We start from the raw sequence: 25,587 nt of genomic DNA on the forward strand, positions 1-25,587 counted from the left end.
GAGGAGTGAGCTGCCGCCTGACAGGAGGAGGAAAGCGGCAATTCTGTCACTACGAAGGGATTAATGAGACTCGGACACGCAAGGACGATAAATACATCATGGACGTTGTTTTCTTTTGTGAAGAGAACCGCTTCGCCCGGTTGGAAAGAGCCGGTATATGAAGAGTTAAGACTCGACATCTCAACTGTTTATTTCGGCTGCTAGCAGGCTAGCTGGCTAAGATACACATGAGCTAGGAATGAGAAGCCCCGTGTGAGTTTGCATGATAGAGATCTCCGTCGAGCTTTCGGAAGCCGTGTTTCGGTTCAGATATCGCCGGCAGTTCTTTCCAGGGTCCGTCGCCCTCCTCGTTCAGTTACCCGCAACTTTGAAGAACGACATCCAACTGAGCGCTAAAGCAATTCGCAAAACTACAGACGCACCAGACGAAAGTCAATTCAGGTTAGTTTTCCACTTTCTCCTTCTTTTAACCGTCTGTGGTCACATTGAAGTCAGCCCCTTTTAACAACGTTGAATCGGAATAATTTTGAATCTCAGGAGTTCGATATACTGTGACGATCGAACAGGAGAATGAATCCGGAATAAACTACAGCTGTTTGCTTTCTTGAAGCGATGGATATTTGACACCGAACTTGACACTCTTACTTCTCCGAAACGAATGAATGAGATTTTAAAAAAATAGCATTTTCAGATGCCCACAGTCGCTGAATAAGTTTTCTAACCTCATGAAAAGAGAAGAACTGAGACTCGAAATAGAGAACACTTTTTTGTACCTTGATGTGCTTTTTACTGACGAAATAAATTCACATCAACACAATAGAGAGTCATCATGCACCGCCAGGCTGATGTTGATATTATTGAAGAGGATATTTTCTGCCACTTAATCCTCTAATCATATAATCCATTAGCTGTTGGGATTAATAACACATCCTCACGTAGCAGTCTTAATTTTCTTTAGGCCCTCTTTGCATTTTAAATTTGTCGATTTGCTTTCCGATTGCTTGACACTGTAGCTTCAAAATCTAAGTCCCTCAACAGGTTTCCAGTCATTTGCTCAAAAAGCAGTTTCAGTCATTTGCCCTCAGCGCAGAGAGAGAGAGTGAGAAAGCTTCGTTTATTGAAAATGAAAGCATGCATCGTAATAATAAATTAAATTGACTTGAACATGATATTTTTCTAGGTGGTCCTTTGCTCTTTGCAAACTTCTAAACCTTGATTTCTTCAAGAGAACTGTAGATTGCCGGTACAAGTCATAATGTACGGGCCATAAAAGCTCACAAGAAGTCCTGGGGTGTTTGCTCTTTACAGTCTAATGAATAGGATGGTTTTCTTGGAATTAATTTTTTACATAGCAGGAGACTAATTGTGCAGCTTTTCTGCCAGGTTAGCGGACAAGGGAGCGATGAAAATAGACCGATACACTAAAGACCTTCTGCTGGGAGTTGATTTCAGTGTTTTTCGCGTGACTGGGGGAATTTTGTAATTGTGGCCTAAGTGCCCCCAAAGGAGCCGTTGATTTTTGCTTCTGACCTCCAAACTCTACAAATCTTAGTTGGATGAGGCGACTTCTACAATAGATTGGAGCCCCTTCTCGAACAACCTTAGACAAATTAATAAACGTCTTTTGGATCATTTCCACTCCCGAGATCTCTCCTGCCACCCCCCACCCTCCCCCTTCCTTCCAGTTTAAACTAATTCCTGTTTTGAAAGGTTGTTTTAAACAGTGCAAGTGTTACTTCACTCAGATGATACATTTGTTTTGCAATAGCACTAACAAGAGATTTTAAATGTATGACAGCTTTTCAAACTTCTGCGGAAAGTGATGTTGGCGTGCGAAAAGTTGCAGCTGTTTTTATCAAATAAAACAAATGTGTTATGTTGAAGAATCCAGACCCGTCTTTCCAGTTCAAAATGTGCCCTCTTGAAAATCTTTGTTTATTTAGAACAAAGCTGATAACTTCAATGATCTCATGAAAGTCTCTATCGTTTGGTTTGGGTGAGAGATGAATGGACTAATGTTTATGTGGGAGGCTATTAATTGATGCTTATATTCTGAAGACTCAATTTTCCATTGTGCATGCAAACGTTACTGTCATTTGCATCCATCCATCACTGTCTGCACCCTGCTGTACTGAGGCGATCCGGCTGTGGCTGAATGTTTTTGTGATCAAACATTATTGACTCCTCCAGTCGATAACCTTGGCAACAGTAGTTCCTCTCTTCGGCTAGAGCTGCACATTGCAATAGAAGGTGTGTGTGTGTGTGTGTTTGTGTGTGAGAATCAGGAAGCTTTTTCCCAGCTTTGAGTAGGGCTTGGTGGTAATGCCCGCAGTCTCCAGGGCTACAACTCGTGTGTGTCTATTTGTGTGCCTCCATACAGTGATGGAAGCCTGCTGATCTGCATTCAAGTAATGTCATTCATTTCTATTTCATGAGTAATAATTCTAAGTTTCTCTCAAGCTACTGCCCATTAACTAATGTTGGTTATTTTCTTTTCGATGTCGGTTTTTTCCAGCTCTTCCACTATGTTGCAGTCTGCTTCACCACTCTCCCTTTGCACTCTCTCTTTTCATTTCCAGTGGAATTAATCAAGCATGCTCATATGTAGCTTGACTTCATTATATCATGATGATAGCCTCAGGTGCGGCAAAGGAACTGGCTCAACCAGAGAGTAGCCTTGCACCTCTGTGTCATTATTTAAAATGTGTTCTCTTTGGAAAATGTTACTCGACAAAAAAAAAAAATCCTTTTCAACGTCCTCTTTCTTATCTGGGCCATTCAGTCAAAATCTAAGTTTAATAAAAGTTAAAATATTGAGATATTGCAATGTCATCTTCCGTTTCGACCTTTGTCATTCCGTTTTAAGCCAGCGTGGATCTTCTTGCGTTATCTTGTGCCTTTTCTGTCCAAGTAATGAGCCATTTTTCGGCTCTTAACATCTGCCAAACTTGGAACATTTTGAATGCGAGTCTCATCTCCTATGCATGAGGAGTCAGGCATCCTTTGATTTGCCCTCTTTTCTTTGCCTCCTTCGAAACGCTCACCGTAGTACTTTGTAGATGGAGCACACGGGAAAAAAGTTTCGTACTCCAGTTTTGGCAGCGGCTACCTATGATAAAATGTAATTTGACGCTTGGCTTAAACGTTGGTCTGCTCTTGGTATCGTGCATCCGTGGTCAGAGTGGATCAGAGGCACCATGGGGGTAGAAGGGGTTAATTTAAAACACCCGTTTTCTGTCCGCAATATGACATTTGTCTGACAGAAATGGCTGCTTTAAATTTCACCAGCCCTTTTACTCCAGTGGGTAACATCTGTCAGAACACAAAGCAGCTGGCTGTAATTTAGAGCTTTAAGGGAATTTACCCGTGTCAAAAACTTGAATATGCAACTTTCTCCACATCCTGTTAATACCTCTTGGTCTTTTTAGGGGGTTAGAATCCGGCAGTGGACAGTGAGAGAAGTTGAAAAATATTTTTGTAGGTGTAAAAAATTCACTACAAGCAATCAAGTGGGGTTAAAATAGCCCCATTTTAAGTGACCATGCCGTCTTTCCAATAAAGCTGAATGTTTCTCATTCACACATTACTTAATTTGCAGCAGCAGCGTATAAAACACTAATCTTCTAGCATTTCAATACACATTCTGCTTTGTGCTAAACAAAAATAGAGGATCAAGGATAAGCTTTCACTGCGAATCTGTGCGTCTGATGTCAACATTTTAAGTGTTTGAACACCTTGATTGTCTCATTAAACATGAACCAAAATTCAGCATGTACTCTCGCTCCAGCAATTAGTGCGGTCATTGACATAATCCAGGTAATGCTCCATAGGTAATTAAGGCCTAACACTTTCTCTGGAGAGGAGGAAGCAACCATGCAACCTGTCCATGTTAGCCACTATATCAACTGGATCTCATTACTCAGCAGCATCCAGTTGTTGGATGAAGCTTGCTCCTGTTTGCACCATCTCTGTCATATTCTCTAAGGGATGAAGACATGACTGACGGCTCAGACTTGTTGAGGTCACTATCTTTCCTTTTACAACTGTTGTTGACCTTTTTAGGAAAATCTTTTTGATGTCAGTGTCGTCTCCGACTGCCTTCGCCAAATGCTTAATGCCGCTTCTATCGAGGCTTTGAAACATTTTCCCCCTCGAGCAATCGTCTTTGTCTTGATCCCAGTTATACGGAACATAAATATCCCCTTGACTCCTATTTAAATTAATATTGTTAGTCATAAATTTGGTTTCTTCTCTCAATCTGTTGTCTTTTACCAGAATGTTAATGATTTTCCTAACACAATTAAATGATTGAGTTGCCATTTTATTTTGATCTCTTTCATTATTTGGGGATTTGTCTATTCATCAGACCAGATGCATGTTGTTAAAGTCAGAACGCTTTTCGACGCGTGTCTTCATTTAGCACGATCAATGACAAAATGAACGAACATGTTCCTGTACGGTTTTCCAAAAAGGGTGCCTCAAAATAATGGATCTATAAAGTCAAAAATGTAATTTTAGTAAATGTACAATTGTTTGCAAATTGTTCCATATCCCTGTTGGAATCATAAGAATTATAGCATCTATTTGCATTAATTTATTTTGAAATTGACTAATGATTCTCTGATGCACTAATACAAAGTAATTCTTTCACTGTCATATCGCTATCTTATTTATGGCACGCTGCTCATGTATGAGTCATATCGAGTTTTTTGATTTGTGGTAAGAATAGAAATAAAATTCATGAATCATATTTTTTTCTTCCTTAAAAAAATGATGTAGTGCGGTCGTCTGTTCGGATATCATCTATTTTTACATTAGTGATGTCGGCCTGATCTGCTAGAGGTATTTTCAGACGGAGGTGTGAGGTAAGAGCGACGTATTAAGCTTCTTATCTGACTCCACAGCTGCTCGTCTCACAACCGCTGCTCTCTTGGTTGCCTCGAGCCCCCTGTCTCCCTGGATCTCCACCACTTCCATCTGAAAATGAAAATGCACAGGAACCATCAATGCACAATAATTGCTGTTGTGCGTCCGCTCGCCAGCCATGTCGTCTTACTCAGTTGTCTTAATAGGCATGTTGTAATGAACCCTAATTTAGAGTGGCTAATTTCCATGGGCCGAGTCATTGTCTTTCTTGAAGAGATTTGTAAGACTTATTACTCACAAGCTGATTGTGCGGCTCTATCATGTCTTCTTCGTTGGCAAACTGTTGGGGGTGTATGTGAGGCTTGTCTGAGATTTGCTGTCCTACTGCGATCCCAGGTTGTCGTTTATTTCTTCTTAGCTTAGTTCTTACTATTCCCCTCTCTGCTGACATTGAAATGCCTAAAAGAGATTTTCAAGTTCTCGACAATGTTATTTTAGTGACAACAGCCATTTTTAAAGAAACCGTTTCAGAATGTGATTTAAAAAGCAAAGCAAAACAACTCTGATCAAAGGTTAAAGTAGGCAGAACAGGGTTCTTAGAAATGCAATGAATTCTCCAAACCATGTTTTGTAGTGTAACCATTAAGGTGTGGAGATGGCAAGTTATTCTGCTGTTCATCAGAGGAAAAATGATAGATGTCACGGTGGAGAAAAACATACAGACGGAGGTTCTTGAAGGAAGCTTCTTTGTGGCTTTATTTATTTAAGCACTGTACATCTCATAATTTTAAATAACATGTTATTTTTCTCTTTTTTTCATGTTATCAGGAAAGTATTTACAAAGCAACCTCAATCCCCTTAATAAATGTAAAAGAGGCTTGGGCAAATTTATTGCATTTGCCCAAGGCAAAGTAATTTCTGTTCAGAATAGGTATTGAAATATCTTAAATTACTCAGGTAAGTCCTTTTTGTGTGACAGTTTCATATGCCAGGGAAAATGCTTCTTGGTTTTAGGGAGGTATCACTTGCTAAGCTTCAGGTGAAGTTGCTGGTCCAGCAGAAAAAGACTGAGGAAACCCTTTTTATTATCTATGACCAAAATAATCAATGTTCAAAGCATGAAATAAAAACTTTTTATGTAACCTGATGCAATGAGTTCTTCTCTTTCTTTGCTTCATTTTAGGCCTGCTGACTCAAAGTTCCTCACAAACCTAGAGAAGGAAGAACATGACTCACCGGACTCTGACAGAGACTGGGACGGGGCAGCTATGCCAACCTTGCCCATGCCTGCCGCTTTAGAGGTTACAACGGGTTCATCATGATGGAAAGGCTTTAAGGATAGCTCCCTGACGAAGCATCTCATTACCTCTCATCCTTCCTATCCCTCAAGACCCCCTTGTTCCTGCCCCCCCGTCCCATCATGCTGCGATTCCTGCCCCTCAAACTTGGCCGTCTGTACCGCTGTCTAAAACTCTTGCTAGTGGTGGGGTTGTTTGTCATCTTGTTGATGAACACCCACAACCTGTTTGCCTCCTTCCAGAAGAATGAACTCACAGATCGCCGTTTCATCAACCTCAACAAGTGTCCCGCCTGCTTTGGCACTAGCTGGTGCCGTAAATTCATGAACGGCCAGGTATCCTTTGAGACCTGGGGTCGCCTACGATTCCTGGACGTTTTCAATGTCAAGAATGTTTACTTTGCTCAGTATGGCGAGCCTAGGGAGGGCACCCGTAGAGTGGTACTCAAACGGCTTGGCTCTAACCAGGAGCTGGCTGATATAGACCAGAAAATCTGCAAGAGAGCCACGGGCAGGCCTCGGTGTGACCTTATCCAGGCAATGTACAAGACTGAATTTGCCAGGATCAACGGTGATGTTCGTCTGCTCACCCCAGAGGTGGTGGAGGGCTGGTCAGATCTGGTGCATTGTCCCTCTCAGAGGCTACTGGATCGCGTGGTCCGCAGGTATGCCGAGACAAAAGACTCGGGCAGCTTCCTGCTGAAGAATCTCAAGGACACGGAGAGAATGCAGTTGCTCATGACCTTGGCCTTCAACCCGGAGCCACTCGTACTACAGGTACTTTATACACATTTTAAACATTGTGTGTTTTCAGGAAATAATCAGTTCTTATGATATTTTTTCTTCTGTCAAGTGATGTTTGGGTATTGATTTTTTTGTTTTTGTTTTATCCATTTTGCCTGTTGATACAAAAATATTTGAGTTGATCTGTTGGAACTAGTTTTTTGGAGCACTCAATAAACCACCATTCCTTGACTGTAAATGGGTTAAGATCAACGGGCTGAAGCAAGCCAGAGTGTAAATGCACAAAGCCCCCAGTAAATTACAGGGAGGGAAACCTCCTTTTGTTTCTTTTCCCATAGAAACGGGACATTACAATCTCTCTGAAGTGTCAGCCGCACCTTCACTATCTGGAGCACAAATAATTCTGTTTCCGATAGGAATTAATTTAAGAGTTGTGGCCTCTCAAAAGATGAGAGATTTGGCTGGGGGCAATTCTGCATATTTAACACTATATGTAGGGCAGTTTTGAATTATTCAGGGCTGCTTCTGTAAATGGTCCAAGTTGTTTTTAATTTGAATCTGTCTATGTCCACTAGATTCTTGTCGCTTGTGGGAGACAGCATATGGAGGTGTCTCTGTCATGGCTGTTTAGTGGTATCTGCATAAATATTTGTATATTGACCAGCCTCCAAGTTTATGACCAATAGTGGGAGCACTTCGTCTTGGAAATCAACAAATGGAACATGCTGCAAACATCAATATACTGCCTTCACTGTTTTTGTCTTGCATTGACACCTGCTCTAAATACAGACTTAAGCAAATAAACCAATCTTAGGCCAGTAAATGTAACTCATTTTTAATGGACCCAGTTCTATAAAGCAAGTGATATATTTTAAGATCGGTTACTATGGAAACTTATGCTTGGGAAAAATAACCTGGCCTGAGACAGGCTAACTGTCTTGATTCTGCAGCATTGACCCAAGAGAAAAGAGGGGATTTTAGCTTAGCTTTTATTTATTTTTTGATAGAATAACCAAAGATTACTGGAAAAGGGGTAACATGGAAGACATTGCAAAGGACCACAACACTGCTCATGACACGGTATATAGAATTTACGCTGTTTTAGCTTTGCTACACAGACAAATGGATATTACACTTGCTTTTAAATTGAAATGATTCTAAAACTTTCCCCAGCCTTTGTTGTTGTCTTTTATGAGAGCTGTATTACTTTTTTTTCTTTTTGCCTGCTACCCTTCTGAATTGTCAATATGTTCGTAATTGTCGGTATTGCCTCGCGGCACGAACGTTGCTGCTTTCGCTTTATTACCGCTGTTTGCACAGTTGTTGAATCATTTGGGTTGCTTGAGAATAGTGTGCACACACTTGACTGCATGAACCTGTCTAGAATTAGTCTGGGTATGTGAGCTTAAATAGATCTTTATGGAACTGCTTCAGTCCATATTGATTTGTTATCTTCATTCTCTCAGGTCCTTTTGACTTTTCTTAGCTTTATCCAACAAGTCCACGGGTATGAACTAAAATTCTAACCCATTTCTTTTCGGTCATTGTGTAGGTCAAAGATGCCATAAGTTATAAAAACACTCTACATCCTTTATGCCACTGATTTACAAGCAGCCAATCAATTTCAATTTGAACACGCTATTGACCGTTTCTCTAAACAGAACAAAACAACAATGGTCGTGACCTGTAAAGACATTCAATAACACGCAGTGACCTACAACCCCTTCTGATGTACATGCAGGTCTACATACCCCCAGGCCTTTTTGAGGACAAAAGGCGAGATCAGCCTTTTAGGCTGGTCAGTCTATAAAATCTGATTAGCCACGTGTGGCCGCCCCCTCCTCCTGCACTTGCTTTCTTTTTCTTTTCTTTATTCCTATGTCAATTTTTCTGTCTGCCATTCTCACTTGCATTTTCCTCCTGGGAGTACAAGGCTTAGACAAGTTCTCTCACTTCCCTGGACACCTGTTGTTGACTCTTGGCAGTGTCATCTTGACCAAGGACTTCCAACAGAACTCGTATATGTAAACATTGGACTTTAGACATAACTTGCATACACATTTGCTCTCTGCTTTACCCGTCATGTGATTGGTGTTATGTCTGTGCAAATAGTTGCAGCAATACTGGGCACTTTTTTTGCCAGTCCATTGCACTTACTGATGGAAGCATTGTAAAGAGTTGTAATTTTTTCTCACCCTCTCCCTCCCCCACTGACACATCCTCCTTTCCCCTCTCTTTTCTCTACACCTCTCTTTAAGTGGCGGCTAACCGAGAGGTGAAATGACCAAGTGCCCCTCATGAGTAGGCTGTGCGAACATAATTTCCCCACAGGAATCAATAAAGTACTATCTCATCTCATCTTGCACAGAGTTGTAGATATCACATGCTAAGAATCATATATTTTCCACTGCTCTCTTCACTCCCTTCTCTATGTAGTCTTGCCATGTGTACAGAGACTCATGAATTGTTCATCTCGTCCTGAACTTGCGACCTGCAGGCATTACAAAGAACGGTAGGGTCTGTCTAACCCCCTCGCCAGCAATAACAGATGGTGGGCATGGTTTGCGTGGAAAATATACAAAGAAATGTGCCAGACATTAAAGAGATGCCACAGATCCCGAGTGCCTCGAGTGTTCATCAGCATCACTGAACTCAAAAAAGATGAGGAAAAAAATTTTCTGAGAGTCCCTACACACAACGTTGGGCAGCAGTAGACCATAAAGAATTAATGGCGTCTGTAAAGATTGAACGGGAACAGGTCTCCTTTTCCGCCAGAGGTTAGAGCTACAGCGTGGTGGCAGGTTTCAACAAAAGGTGGATGACTGTGGAAGAGTTTATGGCCAGTTATTTAATGAAACCCGATCTCTTGACTTTTTATCACTCTGCCTTCTCTTCAGGGCTTCATGAGTCCCTATTTTTTTCAGGTTGTAGTTAAACATCCTCTTCAGAAAGTTGGAGAAGCCGGTAATAATTAGTGTACATTTCAAGTTCTCTATGTTTAGACGATACGATTCCCTCTTGTCTTTGGTCGCCATTATTGTGGTTTTAGAGGGTTTTTTTTCTATCTCTGTCATCTGGCTTTATACAGTTGAATGCCAACAACATTTCTGCTATCTGCTCAGTGAGTTACAATGTTTTTTTATTATATTTTTTTTATTTATTTTCTTTAAGAATGTCTTCCGTTTCCAGTCTTTTGAAAGCCACAGGCAGTAAATCGGCCCCATTTCATTATGAGAAACTAGACCTTCTTTGTCAGTGGGAAACAATCTGCAGAGTTGTTTTGGGTCTGGCCGACAATGCTTTTTCTGTGTGCTCTGCAGTACAAGTGTACGCACACACACACACATGCACACACACACACATACACAAACACAAAGCCAACCACAACCCCTACTCCTCTGTCACATGGAAGAAAATTTGGCTTGTATTTTTTTTCAAGGAGAACAAGTTGACGGCCAAAAGAAATCCTTGTGCAATGACACACACCTTATGTAACATCATCTGCTTTCTCTCTTATATATTCTTGATGAAGGATGTTTTTATGCCCAAGCAAAGCAACCATGTAGAGAGATCCTTGTCTGCCCGTACATACATATGTAACAGAATATTTTCTGACCACATCTTCAAGAATGCAATTAATAAGGATAATTGAGTTCAATTTGGTCTGGTCCTCCCTTCCAGATCATTGAGTATGGAGAAGTTGCCAGAAGCATGTGAATAAGTTGCACAATTTTTTGATTCTTCGCTCTGCATCGCTCAGTAAAGCCGAGAATAGGACATAATGGACCTTTGGGTTTAACCTACTGATCTTCTCCAGACTCTACTCTCCCAGATGACCCACTTCCCACCTCTCACAGATCCACCTTCTCATTTGACACCCTGTCTTCACCTGAAACAGACGCAACTCATCCAATGGTGTGAGCCTCTGTTTTCATCCAAACAAAGACACTAATTTGGAGACAGAGCAGTGAGACTAGATGTTTGACCTTATCTCATGCTTTCTTTTGAGATTTTTGACAGCAGTGTTTTAACACAAATGTAAAAATATTCACTGAACTGTGAGAAAATGCGTTGGCAGCTTGTTAGATTTCCTTTCTGTTTATGTAGGAATGCCTCTTTGGTATACTGTTGATTCAATGAGTGCATAATTGATTAGAACACTCTTCCATATTTAGAAACTGAGATGAAGTAAATTGTCTACATTCAGTGTATTTTTCAAGATGTTGGGGATATAGCTCAGGGGAAGAGCGCATGCTTCACATGTATGCTGCCCTGGGTCCAATCCGTGGCATCTACAACCCTACAGGGGCACAAGCCAGTGTAAACTGTAGGCTTGTCACAAGCCTGGATAAATGCAGAGGGTTGCTACAGGAAGAGCATCTGGCATAAAAAAATTTGCCAAACAAATGTGTAATGTTTATCAAAAATGGAAGAATAATGACACTCTATGGCGACCCCTAACAGGACAAGCTGAGGGAAAGTTTTTGGTAAAATTTTCAAGATGCAAAGCACCACTTTGATTATAACCTACTGAATCTTGATTTATTACATCCCGCTTCAAAGCGGTGATGTATTGTAATTGTCAGTGTTCGTGTTTTCGTTTTGTCCATTTGTTCGTATGTCCACCAAATATCTTTGCAACCGTTTCAGATAGAAAGATGAAATAAAAAACACATTACTCTGGCGGCAAAGGGGATGAAAAGGAGATGATGACCTTGACGTTGAGAAAATTAAGTCAAGGTCAAATTTCAACTTTTGTATACTTAGGAACCGGATAAAATAGAAAGACAAGGGAGAAGGCCAGTGTGAGTAAGACAGTAGATCAAAGCTAGTGCTTTGATCAATGACATTAGGTCAGAGCACTAGCTTTGAGCTTTGACCTATGCAAGTAGGTCAGGGTACATTTTTGAATTCAGGGGTGTTGCGGGATGTTGCAGTCTGTGACTAAATTGTTTTTTGTTTTAGATTAGGTAATGGGTCATAAATAGATGTGCAGCCTGCCAACATCAGCTTTAGTCAGATAACCGTAAAGTGTGCAAAGATTAATGACAAATTTTGATGTTTAGTGTTTTTTAGGTTAAAGAATAATGATTACAAAAAAACCATCTTATGCATGTTTATTTGTGGCCCATAAGATACTATTACAGTACTTCGCTACAGTGAATAGAATGTGCATTTGAAAAACAGGAATAAATTGTATTGCAATAAATCTGCTCAGTGATGATCGTGCAAGTCAACTTTATAGGTCAAATAAAAAATAAAACTTGAAAATATCAAGCAAACTAACATAAAATTGTCAAAACGTCAAAGTAAGCAACTGAACTGACCGTATTTTATATACAGTACATACAAGCAGACAAGGGTAACCTTATATGTCCCTTTTGGCCAGGCAAGAAGAAAACCAAAAGCAGGATAAATTGAATTGCTAGAACATTCCTACAATAATGTATTTTAAATTAAACACTATATTGCCAACATGGTCATGTTTTGGCAAAGCATGAACTGAATATGAACCCTTAAATTGCCTCTTCAGGGAAAAACAGCAATCTTATGTTATTTATTTTCATCTAATCACAGACACTGCATGCAAGTGAAAACCTTCTGTCTCCAAGGCCAGTTCAGTGGCTGAGGTCCACCGATAAATAGTATTTAAGTTGCTACTCTGTGATTAGAACCTTTTTGTTTTTTGAGTCTGGGGGATTGTGACGCTCTTAGCACATAAGAGAGGAGGTTGTGTATGCTGCTTAACCCTGCTGCAAGTGATCCCAAACCCCCTTTCATTATTCTTGTAGGCCTTTGTGTACAGGCTGAATCCTGTTAGGATAAGATGGGGAGTTATCTGGGCCTGACTCCCCTCTTTTGGCTGCCTTTGCTGGATGGAGGCCCTGGTGCAAAGGGGAGAAGAAAAAGAGGAGAGGAGTTTGTGTAAGAGAGTGTGTGTTGTACAAGCCAGAGCATTGTGATGTCTCCCCCCCATCTGAATGAGCCAGACTGCTTGTGTTACCATAATCCTTTTCTCATTTTCCCTTTCTTCAAACAATACACACACATGCAGGACAGCTGTGTTTGGTTAGGTAAATGCCTGTGGCTGACCCCTACCAAAAATAAAAGAAACCCACCATTTTAGTTTCTTCCAACCCCCAGTTTCCTACTGTTACATCCTGCACCCCCAGCCAAGTTATGCACAACTCTTGAAGAAGCCATCTGAAACACTGGAGAGTTGTACAGCTCTCACAGCCCCTCAACTCTCCCCCAGGCTACTTAACACGGCCAAAATGTATCAGTAAAGAGCATCTTTTAACTGTGCCATGTCCCCTTGAAAGTCTAGGACCTTGTGTTGGAGCATGAATATGCTTTTTAGCACATCAGTGTAGTGCACTAATGAAGTCCACTGCATTAAAGTGTCAGGCAACTACTTCCTGTCAGACTAAATATGAGAGGTCAGGGACATACTGCAGCATCTTCCAAGTCTGGAGCATTTTTCAATTTGTAAAACAACTTGAAATGCTCTCGTGTAGATGACACAGGAACTGGCCATAGGCTGCCACCTTTTCTTATGGTCTATTTTCTATGACGTCTTTTCTTGCATTGTGCCTTGAAGGGAAAGTGCTCCCTGTCTTTGTCTTTCTCCTGCATAGAACATAGGGTGCAGACCAGGGTACATACTCACACCACCCAGCTGCTCCCAATATAATTGCCGCCTTCTTTGAAATGCGCAGCCTTCGATGCAGGCCTCAAACCCACAGCCCTCAGGTCTCCAGCCAAGCTTCACTTGGGTTCCTCCTGAGCTATGTGGGCGGCAATACCGCCTAGACTCAGTCAACACCATAGTTTGTGACTTAATACTTGAACATTACCCATTTTTCATTTGTGGGAATTCATGAGAGCGCTCTGCTCCATAGCTCAGGTTCAAGTCAGCAAAGGGTTTCAGCTATCAGCTGGTGGCAGAGTGATTATTTGAAACCCTCGGCTGCACCATCCTCTGCTCCCATTCTTCATCCTGCTCTCTTTCCCTGTACAAAGCACAGGCCTGTGGAACTCATCGCTAACCAACCAATTCCAATATCACTAGTTGGTAGCCACTGAATCATGCTCACACTCTTTATGTCTGTACCCCCCCACGAACCTGTGAGTGTAGCCTTGCTTTGTCCGTCAATCTGATCTCATTAATGTCTTGTCTGGACTGGTTTTCTTAACTTCTCCAGGAACTTAATGTGCTCTCACACATCCAGTAAGTCTTTATGGTTTAAAATCTTTTCCAGTTTGGGAACATTGCTGCCAGCTCTACACACGACTTTGCATTCTTTGGACCACATGTCTGGTAAAGAAAGAGCTGGGACTCTTCTAAATTCAGACACATATGCAGAACAGTCTTCCTGTCCTTGCTCTTTTATCTGTTGTAGAGACAGACTCTCTCTTTACAGCCTAGTATTCTTACTAGGCTATTCCCAGCTTCCATGTCACAGACAACATCCCTGCCCTAGATTGCAGGTTTTTTTTGGGAGGGGTGGGGGGACAAAGAGGGGAGGGGGGAAAGCAGGGTTAGTAGGAGAAGCAGCAGGAGTCAGAAGCAAGAGATAATAAAGGGATAGTGCCATGTGTGCCTGGATAAGGAGTCGATGCAGGCGTCCCTGTGGGATCTTTGCTCTTGCTGTGGACCAACCAACTGGATTTTAAACTTAAATGAGCAGTAAAATGCCAGACGGGGCTTGCCACACGTCCCTCAGTCACACAAGGTCAATAGGAGACCAACAGAGAAAAGTGAGGCCGTGTTTTTTCAAATTCAGCTCGAAACCCAAAACCTGCAGATGAGATGTGACTCCTTTTATTAGTTCTTTTTGACAATTTCGCTCAGTCTGTGTTCTGTAACATCAGGGAACATGCATGCCCCCATGCTTTTTCAATTTTACCTTCTGATCCCCAGACTCCTGATGAGTCCTGTCCTGACATGCTTGCCATGAGGCATTGGGGAGTTTTGTCGAAGACAGAAAATGTTGAGAATTTACACCACACCCAGTGTAGGGCATGAAGAAGTTGCACACATGAAAAAACTTTTTGCGGCAAACTGCTAATTTCCTTTTTGCTTAAGAAGCTGTGGTTTCAGGATGGCGGCAACTCATTCCTTACAATCTCGCGTAAACACAGCTTGGCGTGTTTGCTGTATTTGCACCTCTGTGCGTCAATGTATAAGTACGTTTGAGTTACCAGGGTTCTTTGCAGGCCAGCCAATGCAATATCTTGGGATCCACACTTGTTTACTCCAGTCGTGAATAGAGGTTGTTATCAGCCCCGGTCACATTGCACGTTCTAATTCACACGCACTTGAATGTACTTCTGCATAAACACAAACATGTTTGCACACACGCACACACACACATACAGACACACGCACACACGCACACACACACGCACACACACACACACACACACACACACACACACACACACACACTGCTTGTGTTACACAAAGAGGCTCTGTTGAACACTTACACGCACACATAGACGTACCTACGCCCCCTCCCCCGGTGGCCTTGTGGAGGGGCATGCCTTTGTCAGCAGTTGTCAGGACGCAGGTGTGTGTTCCTGTTCCTCTTGCTCCATTCGTTTCATCATCTTCTCCAGAGGCTATCCATTTGTCTGTGGCTCTGTTTCATTTCAGCCCACTCCATCTCCTCCAAGAGGACGACAGTTTCTGTGGTATAAGGAGAGGAGTGAAAAACACCCCACTCCATCAGTCAATACTACTGAAGGGCACACAACTTTTATGATTAAATTAGTCAGAGCTGGTCCTAGAGGTCATAGTGAGGTCATCTTTAATTAGATTATTCTGTTTTGATTTTGTTGTTCATCCTTGCTTTTACAGTCCAAAGAGAGGCTCATTATTTTTGTAAGACTGAAATGAATTCCAGCAAATAAGTTTAAAATTAGAGCCGCATTTGGCACAGACTTCTGTAAGTTAAAGGTTTTGCTTAGCTGGACATAAAAGGTTTTTTATCAAATGACAGGAACAAGAAGTGATTATACCTTAAAAGCAGTAAAAGCTGCTGGGATGTGTCATTGGCAGTTCTGTGCCCTCAGCAGTTTTTCAATAGCAATAACATCATTGGGAGGTGACTGGTAAAATTGACTACCTATGCAGTGCACACACATGCAGCACCTCACTTTTTTGCTAGAGATAGTTCAGCGGATGTAACATTAGGCTGGGCTTTCCAATTTATTTCACCCACACACCCCTAAACGCCTCATTGCAGACTTTAATGACTTCTGCAGAGTAACTGTTTAAAGAGTGCTAAGGGAGAATGATTGATGGGACACATGGAGTATTTATCAACCTCTGCAATTGGCGAATCCAAAGCTCAGGCGTCCACTTCCACGTGTCTACCCTCTCATCTTCCCTGTTCAAAAGTTCTCGCTGTTACACTTATTGCATATGAAACTTGAATAGGAAACTCGTAAAGATGGTGCCCACATATGAGTTTTAAAGACCTGGGGAATGAGCCTGTCAATAAAAGTGAAGAATGAAAGACGTCTGTGTTAAGAACAGCACACCAAGGTTGGACAGACAGATAATGTCTGAAAGTAGCCTAAGGGCATTCATCCGGCACCCCACTGAAATCAGTCGACCCCCACCCCCCCACTCTCCATCTGCCGTCACTCTACTTTAGCTTCCTTTCGAGCTGCAAACTGACAACAAAGAGTGAGACGTGTTTACCAAACAGGCCTTTGCCAGTTTACTCCTCCTAATTGTTGGAAAAGACACCGTTTTTTCTTATCACTCTCTTTTCTTGCTCAAGATCCCTTCGACCACCACCACCACCACTTCCAGTACTTCCTCACATATATGCATCTACCCTGCAGGAGTGAGAGGTTGGATGGTGTTTTACAAAGCAGATTTAGCCGTGCACACTGAGCATGCCAAGTTTTGGCAAGAAGACCAAAAGCTGCTCAAATTTCCAAAAACACAAAGCAATCTGATGTTTGAATTTGGGTCAAGAGAAGTAAGCGTATAAAAGATGATCCACCTACTGATCCAACTTCAAACTAATCTTTCTCAGCCGACCTCAGGAAGCAAAATGACTCAGATATTGAAATATTTTGCCCGATCAGTTTCTAAACCCCAAATCACTCATATGAGAGCCTGTTTGCCTAACTTGAAACATCTCAGTTGTCAAGAATTGTTTCCTTTGCAAAAAGAACTTATTTATTAGTAATGGGGAATACAATCAGCCCATTATTTTTTTTATTTTATTTCTAATCAAGTAAATTTTTCACTCTTTATAACATGCCTGCTTTCCCAGGTTTCTTTTTCCGACAGGTTTGCTCCATCCCAAAATGTAGAGGTAGGTCATTAGGCTAAGAATTAGGGGAAGTTGAGTCATTGCTAAGTCTGACAGTCACAGTCAGACAGACAGGCTGCTGGAAGCCAGTATTGCTTCCTCAACAGACTTTTGTCTGGCCCACAATTGATTGGGTCACCCTAAGGGAAATCAGCTCTGCCAAGGCTGCATTTCATGCAACTTATCATTGTCCACCACTCTTAGGGGTATTGTTCTTAAAACTGATATAAACAATACATGCACAGTCTAAGATGATTGTTAAAAACTAATAGCTAATTTTAACATTGGGTAAAAAAGCAACATTGTTCTTGCTACGCCAAAGATATCCAGGTATAGAGTTTCTTGAGATCTGTGAATGGAATCGGTAACATAATGCGATACTTCATCTGCATAAAAATGTTATGTTATGTTCATCTAAGATAAAGCTCTGTATTGAAGCTCTGATAAAGCTAGTATTTTTTTAACATGTTTTTCCAGTCTGCAACAAAAGGGCGTTCAAACATGATTTCTGAATTACTCTGACTACATACAAGATCTAGAACACTTCCAATCCAAACATTTACTCCATTGACCACAGATTCCACCTTCATATACAGGTGTCCATTAATAGAGATTACTAGCAGATCAGTGAACCTGCAAATCGCTGCATAGTCGTCTGTTCACCAGGCCATGGTTTTTCTGTCACACTCACCCCCCCTTTCCCACAGTGTCTATATGGCAGGGATCCAGCTGTTGTCTTTGAGATCCGGCAGCTGTGTGGCCAGTGGGGTTTTAAATAATTTTTATTTCATTAAAGTTGAATGGGAGTTAGGGCAGCCATGCATATTTTAAATGCCTTCTTGTGACATAAATTGGAAGCTGGTGAAGTATTGAATTATCACTAGTCATTGACACCTTACCTGCCATGACATGGTGCTATAACTTTGTGGGGTTCAATTTCAGAAAGGCAAGGCGACCAAGACTACTGTGAAACATGAGCATTCCTTACCCTCTGTCTAAGAGTCCAGGAAAGAGTGGTTGAATTGGAAGTCTGGGCTGTAATTAAGGGAGCATATGGCTGGATACTAATTGTGAAAGACCAAGGCCAGCAGCAGAGGGATTTTATTATAAAAGATAGGAGCTTATCGGTTGTAGCAAAATTAATTTGGGCTGCGAAAAAGGGGCGGTTGCTTGCATTTGTCCACCCTTTGTGATTGTCTGTGGCAATGAAGACCAGGAGAAACGAGGATGAAGGGAAGTATTAAACACAGAGCTCATGGTGAGACATGGCAGATTCAGTCCGTAAGCGGTCTGACACATTCACCAAACGCAGCTGCTTCATGCTCATTTGAGTTGTCTGTTTGTGTCTGGGTTTGCGTGTTGAATGAGTGACACTAGATATCCATGCGCGTTTTTATTAGACCTCAATAAAGTTGGGTAAATCTTCAAAATACAAGGATAATGTGAAGCGGCAGTGATCCCACTTCAAGCTGGAGGTGTTACTGCATCATTATTAATCAGTTTTACAAGGGATACACACTGTCAGTGTGTCCAAACAACATTACCTCAAGTCAGCCTACACCAGGCGGCAGTCTAAATCGTCCCACTGCTGCCTCACAACACATAATGTGGAATGGTGCTACCACAAATCACCTCCTATCGGTTCTCTGAAAGTGGCGTACAGAAGCTCATAGCTGTGGGGCTTAAACACAAACTGGCTCTTCTCCTTTATTAAATTTAATCCATTATACCAAGCGCTGGCACCGTTTTTCTTCTGATCCTTTGGCAGATTTTCAACCATTGCGCTTAGAAGTATTTATCAAAAAGTGTGCACACAGAAACTTTGTGTTTTGGCACTTTGTTTTGTTTTGTTGTTTTATGAGAAACTGTTAAAAATATAAGTTCAACAAGTACTTCTGACAGTGTGGACGTTTTTATGATTAATGTGTTTGGCCAAGGCTTTTTGGATCAAATGGGTCTATTTATGTCTTCCTTTCAGCCAACTTTGCCTTACCCAGCATGACTTCCTTTATTTTTGCGTTTTTGAATCAAGGTTTTCTTTTCTCCTCTGTTTATCCTTCCCAGAGTTTTCCGTCAGACGAAGGATGGCCTTTTGCCAAGTACCTGGGAGCTTGTGGGCGCGTAGTAGCTGTCAACTATGTGGGTGAAGAGCTGTGGAGCTTCTACAATGCGCCCTGGGAGAAGAGGGTTGACTTGGCACGTCAGCTGATGGACATCGCCGAGCAGCTTACTAACAACGACTTTGAGTTCGCCCTCTACCTGCTTGATGTCAGCTTCGATAACTTTGCGGTCGGCCCGCGTGACGGAAAGGTCATTGTTGTTGATGCAGAGAATGTTCTCGTGGCGGACAAAAGACTGATCAAGCAGAGTAAGTGGCAGCGTCCATCATTACATATTGTATATACAGGTACCCTGTGAGGAATATTGAATACATCTTTCTCTCCTAGTTGCCATGATGAATTACTTTGTTCTCGTACATGCATCACGTCATTAACTATCTGGAGCTATGCTAGAAGAAAAAGCTGAGTGTTACATTAATGCCTGCTTCCCTTTCTCGGCACTTTAATTATGTAGCTGTCATAGGTTTTTTTATGTTTATAAAACAATAGGTGTTTCTATTAAAGTGTAAAAACTGATAATTAACCGTTAATTGTATTCATTATATAAGTATTCATGTAATAGCTGCTCATGCTTTCTACACTGTGTTTATCACAGACTTCCTTAAGCAACAGCCAGGATTCACCAGAATCCACCATCGTTTTGAGTCAGAACTGTAACGTATGTGACAGTGGGGGGAAAAAAGGCTTGACGGAAAGTCTCTGAGGGACAGATGGCTCTTGGCAAATCTGCACAAGCTTGAAGCCTCCTCTCTTGTAGGAATACATTCCTCCAGCACCCCTTCTGCCTCTGACACGTTCATCCCATCAAAGCAGAAATCCTTTGGATAACAAGCCGTCTCCGCTGCTTTAGTTTTGTTTTCCCTCTCAGAATAAACCGCGCAACGACGACAGAGAGTTATACATCACACAGTCTGCGTGGGTGGGGCTTACCTCTCTGTCTGTTTACCTAGGGCTACCTCTAAGAGAAGGACACCCACCCAGTCGGGCCCTGGGATTTGTTCCTTCCTACAGAAAACCTATTAGAGTGATAAACTGTTGTGTCACTCGCTGCCGTGGTTCCAGTGTTGTGCCCTCTGACAGTGTCTATATGTTAGGTGAAGGTACTGGAAGATGAATTTGTCCAGAGATAAAGGGCCGCGCTGCCAAGTCACATGATCTGATGCCAGAAAATCTGATATAGATGCACAGGTCAATGTACTCCAGCAGTTTTTCACTTCAACTTCCTGTGTGATCATGCTTGAGTGTATGCCAGGCTCAAAAGTGAAGGTAGTCACCATAGTGTGTGCCTTAACGCAATCGCCCCCTGCAAGCCCCGAAACACAATCCAAGTTGGGGCTACCTTGTGTGCGCTACACATTTAGAGCTTTACGACTCAAGCTGCTTACCATGGCTATTCAGCGTTTAAGCCTCAAAAATTGTTTGAGTGCTGATCTTTTTCCATCTGTGTGCCAAGCAACGAGAGGCTCAGCACGAAGAAAGAGGGATGACTGCAGTAATGAGAATTACGAGGCCACGGCCACATGTCGGACAGCAGTAGGAAATAGGCGTTTTAACCTCCCACGGTTCCGCAAGCACACGATCCAATCGACGCAGCCGGAGCCCGAGATGGAAAGCAAGTTATTTTGTGCAGAGCAAATCTCGTCTGTGTAAACGGAGGCCAAGTCATTTGCAAATCAAAGATGCAGAAAGCCTCACACACACACAGACACATACACACACAGTCCTACCCTCTTGTCAGGGGTGACCATGTTGATGCTTCAGGCTCTGGTGAGATTAAAACACACATTGTTCAAGTTGCGCTGTGCGTATTTACAAAGTCCAGTGGTGGAAAGGGAGTGAGTCCTCATCATAGCGTTGGTAGCATTTGAGGGTTGATTCATCCTCTGTGGGTTTTGGAAAAGTGTGCTCAAACACACATTTCACTCACTCAACTACAAGACACTTAAAACATTCATACACACACACCGTCTCTCAATCTCTTTCTTCTCTTTCTCTCTCTGTCTCTCTGTGCATGGAGCTATTTTTGTCACAAAGCTATTTACAAATGTGAGTGGAGAGTTGCATAACTTCATTTTATGCATGTAATCATATTTGTTAAATGTGAGAACTGCATCATGAGATTTAAGAATGTGCACAGACTTGATTCCGATATTGTTCATGATTTAAGTTTTTATTTGGAGGAGGGGTGGGGAAAAGAAGTTACATTATGAATTCTTTTGACATTAGTTTTGCGCTGATTGCAACACAATAACACAACTCTCCACACATTTGCACTCGTCCCCACCCTCTTCACGATGAACAATGCACTCAACACAGACATGCATTGTTAAAACCTGCTCGTACAGCTGAATGCCACCAGTAAGGCCACGTTAACAAGCGCTTCTGGCTGGGCGTCTCTCCGGGAAGGCATGGGGAGTGAGGTGAATGCGAGTCCAACCTGAGCTCCTTATGATGGAGGGAACGGGACACACAGGAGATGAGAGTGACTCGGCAGCAAACCCTCGCCACTCTAACGCTCATTTGAATTGGAAATGATATAGTGTGCTTTGGAAATGTTCTACTTTTGTAACACTCAGAGTTGAACAGAAGGGACGCCGGTGGACGTAAATAGACCTTCTGCCCTTATATTTTGCGCGTGTGTGTGCGTGTGTGTGTGTGTGTGTGTGTTCGCCTTGAGTTAAGAAGAACGGAACACTCTCCTGACGCCATCTGTCAATCAGAGCTCAGGTGTCATGCATGGCTGGCTCTGAAACATTAATTGCTTTCACCTCACCTCGCTGCCGCCACGCTCACATCTGTGTGTGTGTGTGCATGTATGTGCGCTTTACACACACACACACATACACACACACACACACACACACACACACGGATAGATCCATCTTCATCACCATCACTGATTGAGGTTGATGTGCCCCTCCTCCTCAGGGAGGCCCCCGGGGGCCCCTCGCTAACTGGGCAGCGCTGTGTGTTTGATTGAGTTGTACTGATGAGCCAGAGGAGTAGTGCATTACAACACTGATACTGATTATGTCTTTGCATCCTCTGGGCCCCCACCCCAATGCACTCCCTCCCAACAGTGTTATTGATCTGCTTTTTTAATGCACAAACCGATAGCTCTCTCATTATTCCAGGTTATTTTCCTGCCTCGTACTTCTCCTCGTGCAATTATCCTAAGAGAAAAAAAACGACGTGAAATGAGATGCAGGAAGAACTTTCTACGTTCAATAAATAAAAGAAAGTGCTTCATTTCTGTCATTTGAAACGGTAGCTGAGCAGTTTGTTTGCATGCTTTGACACTTTCTTGTTGGCACCCCTGGGGTATCGAAAACGGCACGTCAGCTCAGTCGGCTCTCCATCGGGTTCGTTTCTTGTGTAGTAATATATATGAGATTTGAAAAATAGTTATTTTTCACGATCAGACACAGTCACAGACAACGGTTGATTAAATTGGTTATGCTGCTAACTTGCTGTGTATTGTGTCTCTGTGAAGAGAAAAGAAGAGCCTTGAAGAGAAGCAATCTAAAATGTAAACTGTCGGATGCTCGAAACGCTTTTTTTAAATGCAAATTGCTCTAAAATACTGGCTGTTTGGTTTTGATTAAACAAACACAAACTGGACCTAAACATTTGATCTTCATATTCTGTGTTTATAAAAATTCTTTCTGTCTACCCACAGACAAGCCAGAAAACTACGACGTGTGGTACGAGAGCCGCTTTGAGGAGTGCGACAGGGAGGCTTGCCTGTCTTTCTCGAAGGACTCCCTTTGTTCCAGGGTCACCGTGGACCACAACTATTATGCCGTGTGCCAGAACCTGCTGTCACGGTATGCTACGTGGCGGGGCACCACTGGAGGCCTCCTCCATGACCCCCCTGCACACATAGCCAAAGATGGACAACTTGAGGCCCTTTTAGACGAGTGCACCAAACCCAAAAAGCACTTCGGCCGCTTCCAGGCGGCCAAGGAACTGCGAGAATACCTCACACAGCTAGCTGCCGCTTCCTCTTCGGCATCGGCCAGGTAATGAATGGAGTCAGCGTTAGCCTGACGCACTGAAAGACTGGATCATGTACTCTTAATCTCTGGACTCTAGAGATCCTGGCTCTTGTACATGATGTCATTGGCTACCCTTTTTGCACTGGAGCTGGAAGGTTTAAGGTCTTGCATCAGGAAATGTAAGAATCAAACATCAAAGCAGATTCATTAAAGCTCTGGCTTGTACCTGACTTTGCTCCGGTGTGAAAGAAGAGCATCTAAGAGACTGGTTAGAACCAGGATAGAGACAGGATAGAGGTAACCTCCTCACTCAGGGTGGGCTGTCATCCTTGGAGGTGGGGAAGGTGATAAAAAGCTCTGGTAAATGCATCTTTCACTGGACCCAGGCTAACGCAAAACCAGAACATCCAAGCAGCAGCAGCAGCATCATCCCACAGCCCCGACTACATCCTTCCTCCCACTCAGTCTGCAATCTGTCAGAACTGTTGTTTCAGAAAGTTTGTTTCATTTTTCTTGCATCTTTTCAGGGCCAAGTCTAAGTAGATTTGTTAAGTTTACATTTTTCCTGTGCCATGCCCCCCCCCCCCCCACACACACACTCACACTATGTAACATGGCTGTAGGCCAGGCAAAAAATAGCTTGAACCTCCTGCTGTCAGACAGTGGAGTAGAGAAGGCCAAGCCGCAGCACGTAGAGACGAGACGAGACGCAGCGGGTTGGGGCTTTGGTTTTCATGCAGGAGAAGAGAAAAAGCTGTCGCATTAGTCTAATTTCTGCTGCTCCAATCAATCACTTCATTTCCAGGTTCGCACATTGCAGCGGTTACGTTTTATTTTTTTTAATTTTTTTTTTTCCGTAATAGGAAATGGAGCATGTGAGGAAGCTGCAGATAGGAAAAGGGAATAATTGGACAGTGTGGGTCCTTTGATGCAGATGTGCCTATACCAAAGAGGCTATATATAATGAAAAGAACCTTGAGCAGTACAGTGTGTGACAGCACCTTTCCCTCCAGATGTTCCCCAGTAGAGCTGTCCATGGATATCTATACACGATCTTATGAGGTGGCAGAAATGAATACGGATTTTTTTTTACTCCCAGAGAGCACCAAATGCAGAGGTGTGGTAGCCACGCATACATAAAGACAGAATCTTCAATGAGGTAAAAAAACAAAAACAAATCAAAACTTGGAGAGGATGCTGTTAAAAGAATCAGAGCCTCGAGTTCCTTCAAATGTCCTCAAACCCATCGTCAAATCTGTCCCGCTTGTGTTGAGTGAGATAAACGTGAATCAAGTAAATTCAAAGAAGAGAATAAAGAGATCCAAATTTTCATCTTGGAGCCAGAAGCTGGTGTCTGACCTGCACCCTTTTTTTTTTTTTTTTTTTAAATCGTGAAGCCCACTCATTTTCCACTGATTTACTCAGAAGTTTGGGTTGATTTTACACTCGGTGGACCAAGCAATTAAAGAATAATGACAAAGCATAGGCTCATTTGGTAATAAATTACATGAATTTCATTCTCACACAGTGTTGCATATGACAGTCAGTAATGAAGTGAATATAAAACACCTCATCTGTGGGGAATCCAGAAAACGGAGGTGTGTTATGGCCTTCTGCGTGAGCCGGGTAGCTGACTCCACCCTCGTCAGCCATGAAAAGCAATAAAGAGAAGTTTGGCAAAAGGATTTCTGGTTTTGAACCCCCTTCCTGTGTCTCTTTGTTGTGTCAGATATTTCTGTTCTCCTCCTCCCCCCCCATTTTGAAGAACCTGGAGGGATTTGTTTGTGCGTAACTAACTGTCCACTTTTGTACTGTAATTTTCCTTTGGAGTATTATCAGCGTTGTCTGATTTTTCCTGTGCCTTTCATTCTAAAGTTGTATTCACAACTTTTAGTGGGTTTAAATATTAAAAGAAAAAGTATATATATATATATAAATATTTAGTCTGTTCTGTGTGGATTCTTGTGTCTGTCCATTTTATTTTAAATTTCTTATATCTGTGCAGGAGATTTTACTTTATTTTATATTCCTCTTAAGATTTCATTCACTGTGACGCAGCTGGATGTCTGTTTGCCAATTCCTGCTCCTTTTTTCCACATTCCTCCTTCCTCCTCCACTGTTTTTGATCTTTTACATTTTCATCTTTCTCCTAATTTGGAGCCAAACCCATCTTTTCCCTTTGTTGTGCTCTCCGCTCAACTGGGATGTGAGTCCTCCCCTTTTAT

General features: G+C 42.3%; 1 protein-coding gene across 1 annotated transcript; it reads left to right on the plus strand.

The window, feature by feature from the left end:
- On the plus strand, positions 1 to 25,302 carry dipk2ab (divergent protein kinase domain 2Ab). The gene is made up of 4 exons (XM_068343954.1): positions 1 to 441; positions 6,050 to 6,940; positions 19,309 to 19,612; positions 23,044 to 25,302. Exons 2-4 carry the CDS (start codon positions 6,287 to 6,289, stop codon positions 23,388 to 23,390), a joined length of 1,305 nt encoding a protein of 434 aa, XP_068200055.1. The 5' UTR covers positions 1 to 441; positions 6,050 to 6,286; the 3' UTR covers positions 23,391 to 25,302.
- Positions 25,303 to 25,587: the final 285 nt, after the last annotated feature.

Source organism: Antennarius striatus, chromosome 20 (assembly GCF_040054535.1).
Source record: "Antennarius striatus isolate MH-2024 chromosome 20, ASM4005453v1, whole genome shotgun sequence".
In the NCBI taxonomy this organism is placed as follows: domain Eukaryota; kingdom Metazoa; phylum Chordata; class Actinopteri; order Lophiiformes; family Antennariidae; genus Antennarius; species Antennarius striatus.

Bases quoted from the DNA above. Each gene is read 5' to 3' on its own strand.
- dipk2ab (XM_068343954.1), top strand. From the start codon at position 6,287: ATGCTGCGATTCCTGCCCCTCAAACTTGGCCGTCTGTACCGCTGTCTA. The intron at 6,941-19,308 runs GTACTTTATACA...TATCCTTCCCAG, and splicing joins CGGAGCCACTCGTACTACAG to AGTTTTCCGTCAGACGAAGG. The intron at 19,613-23,043 runs GTAAGTGGCAGC...GTCTACCCACAG, and splicing joins CAAAAGACTGATCAAGCAGA to ACAAGCCAGAAAACTACGAC.